We start from the raw sequence: 14028 nt of genomic DNA, 5'->3' as shown, positions 1-14028 counted from the left end.
CTATTTAATACTAAAATATGAGCCTGTTTAAATACTTTAAACCGCAATACCATTCCCAAAAATACTTTCGTTCGATAACGTACATCCAAAGAAACCATACAACTTACAAAAACTCATAAAGAGTACATCCATATATATACATACATATACAAATAATATTACAGACATTAACCAGTACAATTCCTATCCCTCTTACAGAATATATCAAGATAAAAGCGAGGGTACAATAATTAATAATCTAAAGCAATACAGAACATCACAACAATAACTAAATAAATTCTTCGTAACTTCTGCGCCCATATCCTGAAAGGGGAAAATTGTAAGGGGTGAGAACATCATCCTCGAAAGGGTTCTCAGTAGAGGGTTTTTAGGAATTACTGTAATAGGATACATGAAGATAAACCGTACCAGTGATTTAATAACCATCTTATGCCTCTTTTCAAAAATAACAGTTTACAAATAAAGTAAAGTCAGAAATCTTTTCTGAAAGAGGAACCGTTCAATTTTCAAAACATCAAAACATTTCAAAAAGGTTTATCTATACTGAACCAAAATAACCTTTCATATCTTATTCCAAACCAGAACCACAAAAACCGAAATCAACCATCGGTCCATCTCAATCCAACCACGGCCCTAGGCCCAAACAATCCAACCACGGCCCTAGGCCCAAACAATCCAACCTTCAACCAAATCACCACAATCCAACAGAGTTCCAGTTGCAAACACAGATAGGAAGATGCAAGCACAAACAAACGGTTATTGCAAGTAGAACAATTAGCAATTAATCACATAGGCAAAACAAGTACAATATGCACACCCAAACAATGTCACATAGATGCATATGATGCATGCCTGTCCCTAGTGGCTGATGATATCATCTGTCGGTTACCAAGCCAACCCGACGTGTCCGGTAGCTAACCCGGACACAGTCTCTCTGTTGCGCATTATTATCATTAGAGGGTATTTGCGCCCTGTCGCCATTAGAGGGTATCTGCGCCCTGTCGCCATTAGAGGGTATCTGCGCCCTGTCGCCATTAGAGGGTATCGGTGCCCTGTCACCCTTACAACAGAGAGAAAACACAAGCATACTCGCTTACAACTTTCATCTCAGCCATTCGGCTTAAATTCACAAATCATTCAATTGCATACATGCATTTATATTAAATCATGGATCACCATCCATCTCAGCCATCCGGCTCACGGTTCAATTCAGAACCAACCAATTTATCAATAAATACAGCCCTTCGGCTTAAATTCATAATTCATAGCCAGCCATACGGCTTATAACTCGTTCGGCAATCAGCCATAAATCAATATCACACACAGCCATTCCGGCTCACGGTTCAATCCAGAACCAGCCAATATTCATAATCATACACAGCCATTCTGGCCCATAACAAAAACAGTACTTCCATCATTCAACATCATCAAATTCATAAAACCGGCAATTAAGCCATAACTCACTTTTCTCAAGCCATTTCACTTTGAAATCAAATTTCAACTCTTTTCAGCCTTGGCTTTAAAGGATCTCATTTTCTCAAATCATCTCAGGCTCATAAGCCAAATTTTACTCAAAGTGAGTTCCCTTTTTAAAACAAAGCCAATCTCGGCATTCTCTTTCAAAAACTTCCAAAACCATGGCAAGTTAAGGATTTATTTCAAAGCATTCAAAATCACCCATCCAACAATGGGATTTTATAACAAAAGTTTCTCGGCAGAGTTCCAAGTCTTTAGGGAAGGTCAACCTATATCAATTCCTTAAAATTCATTGAAACTCTTAAAATCATAGATTTCTCGGTTCAAGTAAATAAAACTGAATTTACTATAAAACCGGCCATACAAAATCACAAGTTCCAACCCGGTCCAAAAATCAACTCATTTGAAACGAAACCGGTTCATTTGAATCAAACCACTTTCAAGTTTCTTTTTAGAACCCATTTTTCTAACTCTTCCAAAATGCCTCAAACTTGATTAATCAATCAAAAGTCTAGGTTCCTTTGAAATCACTAAAAACTCCTTTTTATTTTAAAATCGATATTGGAGCATCATTCTTTCCTTCAGTGATTCAAACAGTAAGAATAGTTCAGTTCTAAATAAGCCGAACTCAACGTATAAGGTTCATCAAATAAATTAAGCTTGAAAACATAAATATCCTTTTAATAAATCAAATCATACAATTTCTCAATTCCAACCCTTTTTAAATAACCTTACAAACAATTGTAGGATTTTGTAGAAATTTCGGCAGCACCTCCCCTAAAACTTGGACTTTTGCCACCCGGTTCGGGTCCCAACTAAACCATTTCTCATTCCTTTTTAACAGCTCAAAACCAGGAATCAATCTAAAGCAAGCTAAATCCAACAATCGCCTCAGTGGCGTATCTCAAGGAAATCATTTCAAAATCAACTCAATATCAATCGATATAGCTCATTTCCAAAGCTTTAAAGAAACAGCTCAATAACAAATCATTTGTCCAAAACCAAGTCAATTAAAGTAAACCAGGCTGAATTTAAAAGTGCGTTCTACTTTCCACATTACCCAGAAAATCAACTCAACTCAAATCAATTCACAACGGATTAAACCAGATTTCAAAGCTTTAAAAGAATCAACTTCAAAAGCATCTCGTTTCACAAAACCACGCAACAATCCATTCATCAAAACCAAATAATAATCCGTTCAACATATAATTACATTCATCCAGGATAATCAACATCACATAAGGATTATACAATCACCAAATACATTATCTCACATCAGTATCCATATGTAATAATTCCAATACATAAAACATAGTTTTTGGAAAGCGCCCCTACCTCAAAACGCAATTCCATAACCCAAACGCGTCACAGAGTCCTTTCCGCCTCAACCCGAAATCAACAACAACTGCAACCTCAGCTTCAAGCCACATTCACAATAACCATAACAACACTAATCGCAACATACAATAATCAGAACTCGACCCCACGCTATTAGAATTCATATTCATCAACTATACACAACAAAATACTAACGCGAGGCTTTTCGAAACATAATCTCTTACCGGAATAACAACACAAAGCAGCTGCGATTTTGAACCGGCCCCCGGCAACAACTCTGGTGGCGGCCAGAAGCTCCGGTGGATCAACTATAAAAATCGCGCAGCATCAAAACCTCCTCAAGATCCAAAATGACCAAAACCGCAAATTAAAACCCTTACCGGCATACTTCTCCGGCGACGGCGGCAGGAGCGGCGGCTTGAATGGCATCCAGGAGATGGCAGCAGCGGCAATAGCTCCGTGCCTGCTCTTCCGATCGCTTCTCCTCTCCCTCAGATCAGACCGGTGGCAGAACCCCAGCAGCTGCAGCTCCGGAAGATGAGCAACAGCAGCGATACTGCAGCAAGGAGCACAGCGGCGGCTTGTCTGGGCACGGCGGTTCCAATGGAGTCAGGACAAGACCAGAGCAACACTAACTCCACAGCGGCAGTGGCGCCTGGTCAGAATCCAAAACCCAGGAGCAGAGACAGAAAGGCATCTCCTTTCTCTGATTCACGCGGCGCTGTTCTTCGTGGTGCTCAATCGGCGATGGCATGAGCTCCGGCGGCAGTGGACTATGGAGAGGTCAACGGCGGCGAGGCAAGGCGCGGTGGTGACGCAGCAGAGGCACGCGACGGTGACAGGCGGCAATGGCCTCCCCTGTTGCGCTCCCCCGCCCTCGGTCCCCTGTTCCTGCCCGATCTCCTTCTCTCTCTCTCTTCGTGATCGCCCTCGGTGGCACAAGTGGCGGCAACAAAACCCTTGTGGTGGTGGCGGCGGTTCAGCAGGGACGAGCTTCTCCGGCTCATGTGCAGCAGCGCCGTTGGGGAACACAGAAACAGCGGCGGCGCCAAGTCCTTCTCCCGCCGCAGTTCCCTGTCTCCCTCTCCACTGATCGCTTCCCTTGCTTATCCCCCTTCCCCTTTGTTTGTTTTTCGTTCTTCCTTTCCCTGTTGTCTCCGCGGGTGTGTGTGTGTGTGTCAAGGGTAGAGGGGCAGCAGCTGCTGCTGCTGAGTGTGGGTGAAGGAACCGGGTCGGGTAACGGGTCATTGGGTTAGGGTTTCATTTTTTAAAATTAGGGTTAAGGGCATTATGGTAATTTCACATAAAATTGGAAATAATATAGTAATTGAAAACCAAAATTAAATCCAACACTACTTGTACATAGAAAATACTATTTGCTCATCAATTTCACAAATTATTTTCAATAAAATGCCCAAATCCAAAAATTAGAAATAATATACTTAATTTATCCATTTTTCCAAAATAGCAGTAATAATATTTAAAATATTACTTATCTAATCCAAATCTTATAAAATCCTTATTATTTCATAACTACCAACTTTATAAATTTGAATATAGAAAATAATCCAATAATTATAAAATTGGATAATAATCATAACTCGTCTCAAATTTAATAAATCAAAACTTGCCTTAATTATCTTTAATAAAATAATTTCTGAAATTAAGGCTATAAATAACTATATGATTTGAGACTTACTCATAAAAATACTTTTCAAAGGTTTTGGGTCTTACATTCTACCCACCTTATAAAAATTTTCGCCCTCGAAAATTGATACAAAACGAAAGAAGCCTCATAACAGTTCACCCTTGAATACATTTCAAGAATAAGCAAAATATCTCAATATATAAACATATATACGGTTTTCAAATACTTTAATTATCATATGCATAAGGATGTAAAGGTAGGAGTGTGATTGCAAAGCAAATGTTACAAGGTAGGCTCAATGCAAAAGATAACATGGGTCAATCATGTGATAGAAGGGCAAGGCATCAAAGGCTATCAAACAGGATGGAGTTAAAACGACGTGCTTAGCCTCCGCACACTAATCTCATATCAACCTCAAAGTTTCAACTTTCCAACTCCATCAAGCACTTTACAAACCCCAATTTCGATCATTAGCCTGACAACCACAAATCCGTTCGCAAGGAACAAAACGCCCATCACTCGTAACGCTGCACACCTACCGTTTCAACTTCCATATACACATATCACGTCTTAAAGAACTAACGCATCGCATCACTATGTCTATAAGTCGCACGTGATATTAAAACAATTCTCGAGTCTACTCAGAAGGATACAAGATCATAGAAAGGAGAGTCAAATGTCAAGGGTAGTACTCAAAGATTTAAGGGAATGTATCCAATTCCAAATAAACAAGGACACTCAAGCAATGAAGTTTGCTAGACTCAATTCAATTGACAACTTCAAGATAACCCTTGGATCAAGGCAATTCATTAGGGTCAATAGGAAGGAGAATCAGCGCATTAGTTTGAAACAATTTCAAGATAAGTCGAGGAAGCATGATGTTTACAGAAGAAAATATTTCAAACCCAAGATAAAGCTCACAGAACTCAAGAGCATGATTAAAAATACTTCCGAATACATTGTTCATAAAAGAATTGAAAACTTACGGAAAAATCACTTCGCAATTTAGAGGAAAAGTTAAGTAACAAACATTCTCCAAGAGAATAACAAAAGCAATAACACGGCTTTGCGGTAATACAATTTTATGTTGAAACAGGTCATGCAGAATTTAAAAAAAAACAAGGTGCACACAAGTTTGGCTAAAGGCTAAAATATCTCCTCAATTACTTTAGAAAGATAATTAGGTGCACAACTTAACCAAAAGCAATCACGAAACTCGGGAGAGGAATCAAATGCTTGTTCAAAAATCTCCAAAGTCCATATTCAAACAAGCGTGTATAACATTTATAGTAAGTACAAAAGAGGAAGTTAAACTCTTTTTAGAAAAGAAACTCCAAAGTAAAAATTTGTTTACACTTTGGTAAATGAAATAAGTGGTGCGTTACAAACGAATCGGTTTCCACTAAACAAGGAAACTTTTCAAAACCTCATTTAAAATAGCGCATGTCAATTTTAAAACAATTTTGTCAGAAATCGAACAATGGTTTCAATCTCAATCAAGCAATAGAAAATAAATTCCATTTAGAACTTCTTCAAAGAGAATTCAAAACTTCTTTAAAAGGTTCAAAACAAGACTCCAAAAGTGTTCTTGAAATCACCATCTCAGAAGAACATTCAAGAAGTTTAAGATGTACTAAAAAGAAGTCAAGCCATGCAAAAAAAAAAGGATTTTAAACCAGGATAGCTCAAACAAGATCCACTATGCATGAGACATCAAACAAGCTTTCAACTGATCCAACGGAAAACAAAAGTCATAGAAAAAGACAACTCAATCATTAGTAATTTCTCAAAATTAAATCTTTGACTAAAAACTCTTGTAGAGATATTGAGAGAATAAACGATGCACTAATTTGAAACGAATCAGACTAACTCACATAAGAATGAGATTCACAAGATTGGAAAAACCAAGATCAATGGTAATGTTTATAAGATGTAAGAAATTAGTTAAAAACAAAGTCAAGTATGACATTCATAGAGATGATAGGTTTAACAAAGAATTTAGTCCGTTCATAAGAAGAAAGCTATGAGTCCAACATTTTCAAAAGAACAACAGTGGCATAAACCATGTAGTATGCTAAATCAGACTCAAATAAAAATGAATTAAGTAAAGTTTATCAAACAAAACTCGACCGGAATAGAAGAAAAAAAAAATCCTTCCTTTCCAGAATTTCGAAAAATATCCAAATACATAATCAAATGAAGATGTGCATTGGAACTATAGTAAAATTACTAGAAAGTCAAATTGTAATTTTAAAGTAAATGCAGTTCCGTAAACCAGTAAAAGTACAGGCGAGGTATTAGAAATAAATAGTTATTAAATTGTATAAATAATTTCAAAGTATCATATATGGAAAAGTATATATCTAATCAACGGCAATTTATAAAATCTCAAAATTGGCTGTGATCACTGTCAAGTAAGAGAAAAACTGAATCAACAATTTCTCAAAGAATGAAATCAGAACCCGGAGTTAAAAGTCACAGCACGTCAAGACAAGTTCAAAGCTATGTCAAGGAATATTGGAATCAAGAAGGACTCAAACAGAGAAAGACAGATGCAACAAGGATCTCAAACAAGCATATGCACTTAGGATCAAACAAGAATGCATATGAATAAGGGAATAGAGTAGAAATATCAAACTACTTTTCAAAAGGAGTAGCAAACAAGAATTTCAAGTTAGGACATGAAAGAACAGGTCGACTCGAACAAAATCCAAAACACACAACTGAATAGCCTCGAGAAATAGTTTCCAACGTTCCCAAAACCCGTGATTCGCTTTGCTCAAAACTCGCATATTATCTATGATAACTCATTAGTGCTTTCATGTACATAACTTACTAGTATTAAGCCGGCCAAACTTAATACCAAGAATTATGCAATGCAAGACTAACAGCGTTAATCAATAGATCATCATGTGCATAAAGCTCTAATTCTCGTCATTCGACAAGACCTAATACATGACAAACACTCAGAGTATGCAATTGAAGCATAGTCAGTCCATTCCTCAGGCTCTACAGGAAGAACTGCTCTGATACCATTATGTAACACCCTAACTACCAAAGCTCGCGCTTCCGGCTGCGCAACTCTGATAGCTCGGACATTACGACGACACTTATACTATTTAATACTAAAATATGAGCCTGTTTAAATACTTTAAACCGCAATACCATTCCCAAAAATACTTTCGTTCGATAACGTACATCCAAAGAAACCATACAACTTACAAAAACTCATAAAGAGTACATCCATATATATACATACATATACAAATAATATTACAGACATTAACCAGTACAATTCCTATCCCTCTTACAGAATATATCAAGATAAAAGCGAGGGTACAATAATTAATAATCTAAAGCAATACAGAACATCACAACAATAACTAAATAAATTCTTCGTAACTTCTGCGCCCATATCCTGAAAGGGGAAAATTGTAAGGGGTGAGAACATCATCCTCGAAAGGGTTCTCAGTAGAGGGTTTTTAGGAATTACTGTAATAGGATACATGAAGATAAACCGTACCAGTGATTTAATAACCATCTTATGCCTCTTTTCAAAAATAACAGTTTACAAATAAAGTAAAGTCAGAAATCTTTTCTGAAAGAGGAACCGTTCAATTTTCAAAACATCAAAACATTTCAAAAAGGTTTATCTATACTGAACCAAAATAACCTTTCATATCTTATTCCAAACCAGAACCACAAAAACCGAAATCAACCATCGGTCCATCTCAATCCAACCACGGCCCTAGGCCCAAACAATCCAACCACGGCCCTAGGCCCAAACAATCCAACCTTCAACCAAATCACCACAATCCAACAGAGTTCCAGTTGCAAACACAGATAGGAAGATGCAAGCACAAACAAACGGTTATTGCAAGTAGAACAATTAGCAATTAATCACATAGGCAAAACAAGTACAATATGCACACCCAAACAATGTCACATAGATGCATATGATGCATGCCTGTCCCTAGTGGCTGATGATATCATCTGTCGGTTACCAAGCCAACCCGACGTGTCCGGTAGCTAACCCGGACACAGTCTCTCTGTTGCGCATTATTATCATTAGAGGGTATTTGCGCCCTGTCGCCATTAGAGGGTATCTGCGCCCTGTCGCCATTAGAGGGTATCTGCGCCCTGTCGCCATTAGAGGGTATCGGTGCCCTGTCACCCTTACAACAGAGAGAAAACACAAGCATACTCGCTTACAACTTTCATCTCAGCCATTCGGCTTAAATTCACAAATCATTCAATTGCATACATGCATTTATATTCAATCATGGATCACCATCCATCTCAGCCATCCGGCTCACGGTTCAATTCAGAACCAACCAATTTATCAATAAATACAGCCCTTCGGCTTAAATTCATAATTCATAGCCAGCCATACGGCTTATAACTCGTTCGGCAATCAGCCATAAATCAATATCACACACAGCCATTCCGGCTCACGGTTCAATCCAGAACCAGCCAATATTCATAATCATACACAGCCATTCTGGCCCATAACAAAAACAGTACTTCCATCATTCAACATCATCAAATTCATAAAACCGGCAATTAAGCCATAACTCACTTTTCTCAAGCCATTTCACTTTGAAATCAAATTTCAACTCTTTTCAGCCTTGGCTTTAAAGGATCTCATTTTCTCAAATCATCTCAGGCTCATAAGCCAAATTTTACTCAAAGTGAGTTCCCTTTTTAAAACAAAGCCAATCTCGGCATTCTCTTTCAAAAACTTCCAAAACCATGGCAAGTTAAGGATTTATTTCAAAGCATTCAAAATCACCCATCCAACAATGGGATTTTATAACAAAAGTTTCTCGGCAGAGTTCCAAGTCTTTAGGGAAGGTCAACCTATATCAATTCCTTAAAATTCATTGAAACTCTTAAAATCATAGATTTCTCGGTTCAAGTAAATAAAACTGAATTTACTATAAAACCGGCCATACAAAATCACAAGTTCCAACCCGGTCCAAAAATCAACTCATTTGAAACGAAACCGGTTCATTTGAATCAAACCACTTTCAAGTTTCTTTTTAGAACCCATTTTTCTAACTCTTCCAAAATGCCTCAAACTTGATTAATCAATCAAAAGTCTAGGTTCCTTTGAAATCACTAAAAACTCCTTTTTATTTTAAAATCGATATTGGAGCATCATTCTTTCCTTCAGTGATTCAAACGGTAAGAATAGTTCAGTTCTAAATAAGCCGAACTCAACGTATAAGGTTCATCAAATAAATTAAGCTTGAAAACATAAATATCCTTTTAATAAATCAAATCATACAATTTCTCAATTCCAACCCTTTTTAAATAACCTTACAAACAATTGTAGGATTTTGTAGAAATTTCGGCAGCACCTCCCCTAAAACTTGGACTTTTGCCACCCGGTTCGGGTCCCAACTAAACCATTTCTCATTCCTTTTTAACAGCTCAAAACCAGGAATCAATTTAAAGCAAGCTAAATCCAACAATCGCCTCAGTGGCGTATCTCAAGGAAATCATTTCAAAATCAATCAATATCAATCGATATAGCTCATTTCCAAAGCTTTAAAGAAACAGCTCAATAACAAATCATTTGTCCAAAACCAAGTCAATTAAAGTAAACCAGGCTGAATTTAAAAGTGCGTTCTACTTTCCACATTACCCAGAAAATCAACTCAACTCAAATCAATTCACAACGGATTAAACCAGATTTCAAAGCTTTAAAAGAATCAACTTCAAAAGCATCTCGTTTCACAAAACCACGCAACAATCCATTCATCAAAACCAAATAATAATCCGTTCAACATATAATTACATTCATCCAGGATAATCAACATCACATAAGGATTATACAATCACCAAATACATTATCTCACATCAGTATCCATATGTAATAATTCCAATACATAAAACATAGTTTTTGGAAAGCGCCCCTACCTCAAAACGCAATTCCATAACCCAAACGCGTCACAGAGTCCTTTCCGCCTCAACCCGAAATCAACAACAACTGCAACCTCAGCTTCAAGCCACATTCGCAATAACCATAACAACACTAATCACAACATACAATAATCAGAACTCGACCCCACGCTATTAGAATTCATATTCATCAACTATACACAACAAAATACTAACGCGAGGCTTTTCGAAACATAATCTCTTACCGGAATAACAACACAAAGCAGCTGCGATTTTGAACCGGCCCCCGGCAACAGCTCTGGTGGCGGCCAGAAGCTCCGGTGGATCAACTATAAAAATCGCGCAGCATCAAAACCTCCTCAAGATCCAAAATGACCAAAACCGCAAATTAAAACCCTTACCGGCATACTTCTCCGGCGACGGCGGCAGGAGCGGCGGCTTGAATGGCATCCAGGAGCTGGCAGCAGCGGCAATAGCTCCGTGCCTGCTCTTCCGATCGCTTCTCCTCTCCCTCAGATCAGACCGGTGGCAGAACCCCAGCAGCTGCAGCTCCGGAAGATGAGCAACAGCAGCGATACTGCAGCAAGGAGCACAGCGGCGGCTTGTCTGGGCACGGCGGTTCCAATGGAGTCAGGACAAGACCAGAGCAACACTAACTCCACAGCGGCAGTGGCGCCTGGTCAGAATCCAAAACCCAGGAGCAGAGACAGAAAGGCATCTCCTTTCTCTGATTCACGCGGCGCTGTTCTTCGTGGTGCTCAATCGGCGATGGCATGAGCTCCGGCGGCAGTGGACTATGGAGAGGTCAACGGCGGCGAGGCAAGGCACGGTGGTGACGCAGCAGAGGCACACGACGGTGACAGGCGGCAATGGCCTCCCCTGTTGCGCTCCCCCGCCCTCGGTCCCCTGTTCCTGCCCGATCTCCTTCTCCTCTCTCTTCGTGATCGCCCTCGGTGGCACAAGTGGCGGCATCAAAACCCTTGTGGTGGTGGCGGCGGTTCAGCAGGGACGAGCTTCTCCGGCTCGTGTGCAGCAGCGCCGTTGGGGAACACAGAAACAGCGGCGGCGCCAAGTCCTTCTCCCGCCGCAGTTCCCTGTCTCCCTCTCCACTGATCGCTTCCCTTGCTTATCCCCCTTCCCCTTTGTTTGTTTTTCGTTCTTCCTTTCCCTGTTGTCTCCGCGGGTGTGTGTGTGTGTGTGTCAAGGGTAGAGGGGCAGCAGCTGCTGCTGCTGAGTGTGGGTGAAGGAACCGGGTCGGGTAACGGGTCATTGGGTTAGGGTTTCATTTTTGAAAATTAGGGTTAAGGGCATTATGGTAATTTCACATAAAATTGGAAATAATATAGTAATTGAAAACCAAAATTAAATCCAACACTACTTGTACATAGAAAATACTATTTGCTCATCAATTTCACAAATTATTTTCAATAAAATGCCCAAATCCAAAAATTAGAAATAATATACTTAATTTATCCATTTTTCCAAAATAGCAGTAATAATATTTAAAATATTACTTATCTAATCCAAATCTTATAAAATCCTTATTATTTCATAACTACCAACTTTATAAATTTGAATATAGAAAATAATCCAATAATTATAAAATTGGATAATAATCATAACTCGTCTCAAATTTAATAAATCAAAACTTGCCTTAATTATCTTTAATAAAATAATTTCTGAAATTAAGGCTATAAATAACTATATGATTTGAGACTTACTCATAAAAATACTTTTCAAAGGTTTTGGGTCTTACAAGTGCAATAAATACAAATTAATTTTTTTAGATAATCATTGTTGTCTGGTCTATTATATATAGATGGTCACACAAAATTATAAGAATCGTGATTTGTATCGCTCTTGCTATTTCAACTCTTCTTTTCTTCTTCTTTTTTTTCTTTATGTATAATTTCTTTTATGTATAAATATACCCAAAATGGATGAATATTTTATTTATTGTTTGTTTGATAAATATATCTTAATTTAGGCATTCTACTATTGTTGATGGAGGAATATTTGTTAAAATGAATATTTTCATTGTAATAATTTTTTTCAATTGTTATATTTTTATGTTAGTCCTACAAATTCTTTGAAGGTACAAGATAATAAAATAGGTTCACGTTAATATCATTAGAAACTAAATTCAATGGTTCAAATAAGCACCACTAATTATGTTAAAAAAGTAATTTTGTATTAATAATGTAATTTACATATTAATTTTTTTCGAGTAAATTTATTTCAAAATGTAGAAATTAGACTCATTTACATTAAAATTTTAAAGGTAATATAGAATTTGATAATAAAATTAACATTCATTAAGGAAATAAATTTATTTATGACTATTTTCTAGTTATAAATAATAACAAGACTTATGAAAAAATATTAATGTCATCGTTCTTATTAATTAAATCATTATATTAGGCAGTTGATAATTTCATAAGCGAAAATTATATATTAAGTAATTACGTAAGAATTAGCAACTAACAAGTAATAAGGATTTAGAAAAATCTATTATATAATACCAATTTTATAATTAAAATATGTCACATATAATATTCTCATATATTCTATTTATTATCTATTCATTTATATAAAAATCAGGTTTCTGCACCTAATGATGCAGTTGACATGACATGCTTATGAGAGTGTTTAGCAATTTTGTTTCTTTTAACTCATTAAATAAAACTTATTATGATAAATTAACTATATCAACTAATTGATTTGATTAGATATTTAAATATCATATAATTTATTATAATTTATATCAATTTGTTTTAGTAGTGTTTTTTTATTTATTTCTTTTAATGTTTTCTTAGTACTTTTTAATTTATTTTTAAATTTATTAAACCAAAGTAATTATAATAATTATCTGTATTAATTAATTAATTAATTATATTAATTAATTAATTATTAAAATAATAAATTTATGAATAAAATAGGTTCTCGAGATATTTTTTATTAATAATTAAATCAAATCAAATAATATATATTGAGCTAAATTTAAATCATGTGAATTAAGGACTAAACTAAAATAAGATGATTTTTTTACTTATTCAAATTGAATGCAATAAATAAAATTAATTTTAGTAGATAATCATGGGCTTCTGGTCTTCTTTATATAGATAGCCACACAAAATTATAAAAATCATCATTTTTTCACTTTTGCTATTTCAACTCATTTTTTATGTATAAATATACTCAAAATGAGAAGGTATGGATGAGTGTTTCATTAATTATTTGTTTGATAAATATTATAGTCTGAAAATGTCTCAATTTTGACATTCTACCATTGCCGATGGAAGTTAAATCTGTAGTAATTCAGGGTTACATAAAAATATTTTTTAAAATAAATATACCTATTGTAATTAATTTTCTTTGCCAATCTGTTATCTTCAAGGTTCAGAATATTGGACTAGTCATCAAATCGCTCTAGTCACTGATTCACTGGTTTATTGGTCTAACCGATCCAACCGGTGGTTCAACCAGATAAACTGTTTTAGAATAGAATAATAAATAAATTATAAGGTGCTTTATACAGGTAAGCTTATTAGAAATATGCAAAATTCTAAAAACATGAGAAAGTACCAGTTGAAAGCTTCCAATTACAATTGTTACCAAATATGTATGTCCTTTATGTAAGGTTAAATTTGAATGGAAAA

The 14028-nt window shown here is 36.3% G+C and overlaps 1 protein-coding gene and 1 long non-coding RNA gene across 2 annotated transcripts; both read right to left on the bottom strand.

Annotated features, from left to right (window-relative positions):
- Positions 1-52: 52 nt before the first annotated feature.
- On the bottom strand, positions 53-2908 carry LOC140184335 (uncharacterized). The gene is made up of 3 exons (XR_011880787.1): positions 2812-2908; positions 818-1060; positions 53-303 (listed from the first exon to the last, which is right to left on the bottom strand). It is a non-coding gene; the product is annotated as an uncharacterized lncRNA (long non-coding RNA).
- Positions 2909-7629: 4721 nt separating this feature from the next.
- Positions 7630-11218, bottom strand: LOC140184460 (uncharacterized). Its single transcript, XM_072235761.1, has 5 exons — positions 10771-11218; positions 10615-10698; positions 10388-10502; positions 8395-8637; positions 7630-7880 (listed from the first exon to the last, which is right to left on the bottom strand). Exons 1-4 carry the CDS (start codon positions 10817-10819, stop codon positions 8463-8465), a joined length of 423 nt encoding a protein of 140 aa, XP_072091862.1. The 5' UTR covers positions 10820-11218; the 3' UTR covers positions 7630-7880; positions 8395-8462.
- Between the last annotated feature and the right edge of the window lie 2810 nt (positions 11219-14028).

Source organism: Arachis hypogaea, chromosome 4 (assembly GCF_003086295.3).
Source record: "Arachis hypogaea cultivar Tifrunner chromosome 4, arahy.Tifrunner.gnm2.J5K5, whole genome shotgun sequence".
Taxonomy (NCBI): Eukaryota; Viridiplantae; Streptophyta; class Magnoliopsida; order Fabales; family Fabaceae; genus Arachis; species Arachis hypogaea.
Note: the sequence above shows the minus strand (reverse complement) of the source record. Positions and strands in the feature narration are given on the sequence as shown.